Source organism: Jaculus jaculus, chromosome X (assembly GCF_020740685.1).
Source record: "Jaculus jaculus isolate mJacJac1 chromosome X, mJacJac1.mat.Y.cur, whole genome shotgun sequence".
In the NCBI taxonomy this organism is placed as follows: domain Eukaryota; kingdom Metazoa; phylum Chordata; class Mammalia; order Rodentia; family Dipodidae; genus Jaculus; species Jaculus jaculus.
The window spans coordinates 34949531-34952852 of NC_059125.1; the positions used below are offsets into that span (position 1 = coordinate 34949531).

The window sequence follows — 3322 nt, forward strand, 5'->3', positions numbered from 1 at the left end:
AGGTCACTGATATCAATAATGGCATTTATTTATTTAAAAAAATTGATTTGTTAATTTGCAAGACGAGAGAGAGAGACAGTGAGAATGGGCATGCCAGGGCCTCTAGCCCCTGAAAATGAACTCTAGATGTATGTGTCACTTTGTGCATCTGATTTTATATAGGTACTTGGGAATCAAACCTAGGTCATTAGGCATTGTAGGCAAATGCATTAAGCACTGAGCCATCTCCCCAGCCCAATAATGAGATTTATAAATCACTGATGAAAAAAATTGAAAAGGAAACAAAAAAATGGAAAGACATCCATCCACGTTCATAGATTGAAAGCATCAATGGTATCAAAATGTCCAAACTGTCCAAATCAATCTATAAATTCAATGTAAATCCTACATAAATGTCAATGATATTATTCACAAACAATCCTAAAATTTTAATAGAACCACATAAAATCTCAAATAGTTAAAATTAGTATGTTATTTTTTTTTTTTTTACAAAGGACAAAGCAGGAAACATGCTACCTAACTTCAAAGCAAGCTACAACAGTTTAAACATTATGATATTATTTTAAAAAAAAAATAGGGCTGGAGAGATGGCTTAGTGGTTAAGGTGCTTGCCTGAAAGAATAAGGGCCCAGGTTTTATTCTCCATCTGGAGTTATTTTGCAGTGGCTAGAGGTCCTGGCATGTCTATTGTCTATCTGCTTCTTTCCCTCTTTCTATCTCAAATAACTAACTAAATAAACAAAATATTGTTTTTTAAAAACAACATATAGGCCAATAAAACAGACTAGAGAGCCTAGATATAAAACTTAAGCATCTGTTGTTAACTATTTTTCCACAAAGGTGTTAATAATGCATTGGAAAATGACAATTTTTCAAGAAATTGTTTTGTGTTAGTAGACAGTGTTTCTGCTGGAATTCACAACTTGGAGGGTTTGCCTAACTCCTGACACCAATTTATGATTCCTCCTTCACAAGAAATCATTAGTATACAAGTGCTACCATTCAAACAATACTTTATGATACTAAAGTAACTAAAGTCATCACAAACAGCAATGCACTTAATCAAATAATCATGTTTAGCCAAACAGCCAAATTGTTGCTTAATGGATCTGGGTGACTTACTCAAAAACCTTGCACAGGATTCATAAATAACTCTATAAATAATTCTAAAGTCAGATCATTAATGTATAATCATTTGCTCTTAGAACAGTCGGATCCTTAATCTCTAACCCCGGACTTTTCCTCAACGGATGCCCCACCCTTTCAACAGTTTTCACTTCCGGATCACTATTGCCCACATTTCCGGATTGCATAACCTACCGTGGGGGTCACCCCGAACCAACACTGCAGCTGCATGTTCTTCTCCGAGGCAGTTCCCATCCTCCTCCGTGCTCACACCTGTCTTTCATGGCCGCTATACCCAGTCAGCTGCTGCAGAACTACCACCAGGACTGTGAAGCTGCTGTGAACCGCCATATCCAGCTGCAACTCTATGCCTCCTATGTCTACCTGTCCATGGCTTTCTACTGTGATCGTGACAAAATTGCCCTGGGACACTTCAAACGCTTCTTTCTGAGCAAGTCCCACAAGTTGAAGGCCAGTGCAAAGATGTTCATGTTCCTGCAGAACAAGCGAGGTGGCCGCATTGCCTTCCATGACATCTCCAGACCAGACCGTGATGACTGGCACGGTGGCTTTCAGGCCATGGAATGTGCCTTCCACCTGGAGAAGACCATTAACCAAAGCCTCCTGGACTTGCACCACCTGGCCACTGAAAAAGGTAATGGCCACTTGTGTGACTTTTTAAAGTGCTATTGTCTACACCAGCAGGTTGAAATCATCAAGGAGATGGGCAGCTACCTGACCAATCTGCGCCAGATGGGGGCGCCTGAAGACCGAATGGCTGAGTACCTCTTTGACAAGCTCACTCTGGCAGAGAACACCAAGGAGGACTGAGCTGAGACTGTCCCCAGTTAAGTGGGTTCTTTTCCAAGTCAACAGGCCAGAAACCCACATTGCACTGCCAGCAGGCTCACTACGTTTTTTCTTCCAGTTTGACTACTGTTTGTTACAATAAAGTTTGTTCTCAGCAAGAGAAAAGTATCTGTGATGTGTGTGCGCAAATCACCTTTAAATAATGAAGATAAACTACAGTGAAACATGTAAAGAGAAAAAATGGGGTGGGGAAAGAGAATGGGTTTCTAGATGGGTTGGAGGAGAGATGGAATGTTGGGGATGGGAAGGAATTGGAATGGTAGGGGTTGGAGAGGGTGCACAGGGAATTACACAAAAAATAAGAAATAATAAGAATTAGTTCCATAGTAAGCCTCATTCTGACTAGCATTCTACAAGATATAACCACCAACTAAGGGGGAGGGAGGACAGTCTTGATAGAAGGTGGAAAAGGCTTAACTTTATAACTCTGGCTGGTAAATTGAAGGCCCAGAATTTGGTTACCTCCCCCCACAGTGAGCTGTTGGACAGGGAGACCCATGAGGACCCAAAAACAATATAGGCCATTGCTAAAACACTTGATTGTCTGTCAGAGATAAAAGGTAAGACCCTATTGCTGAAGATACCACAGGTGGTGGTCACAGGACATCCGAACACCATGTTGGAACAGATAGGGAAACTAGCTCCCTCCTTATCTAGTCCTCATAGTGCTACAGAGCCCTACTGGAGCTACTGGCATTCAATAGTCACTAATAGCATGAATAATCAGGGGACCCTGCAGAGTATGAAATCAACCAACCAAATAAGAAGCACACACTTGTGTAATAGTAGCATGTAGCCTCTACAAGTAACCAACTGGGCTCTGATTGGACATGTGGCCCACTCAATGGGAAGTAACTTGTATCTCATACTGGACACTAAGTCAGAATCCCATTGTCAGGAAAAAGTGGGCTGGCACACCAAAAAATCTCCTAAACAACTTAGCACACCCCCTTTAACTCAAATTGTCCTCACACTTGGTTGGAGAATTTGTATTATTTTAAAGATGGCAGAGAAAGATCCTAGATCCCTTTATAAAAAGACAGCTAACTGCCTACCATGAGATTTTTCACCTCTGTCACATTGTTTCACCTGTATCACATCTGTCAGGGCCCAGGAGAAATTACAGAGGAAGGTATATCATGACTACTGCTCTTAGAGTATGATAACCACTCCCAGGTTGATGGTGACAGACACAGAGAATAATCACAACCTATGAAAGCAGAAATCCAGAGACCTCAAATAATCAAAACTAAATCAAAATTAAACAGGCCTGCTATGGCTCAGGTAATATTGTGGAAGAGGAGACAGAAAGATTGTAAGAGCCACA

General features: G+C 41.1%; 1 protein-coding gene across 1 annotated transcript; it reads left to right on the forward strand.

The window, feature by feature from the left end:
* The first annotated feature begins 1407 nt into the window (after positions 1-1407).
* Positions 1408-1956, forward strand: LOC101609540 (ferritin heavy polypeptide-like 17). The gene has a single exon (XM_004670642.1). The coding sequence runs from the start codon at positions 1408-1410 to the stop codon at positions 1954-1956; it is 549 nt and encodes a 182-aa protein (XP_004670699.1).
* Positions 1957-3322: the final 1366 nt, after the last annotated feature.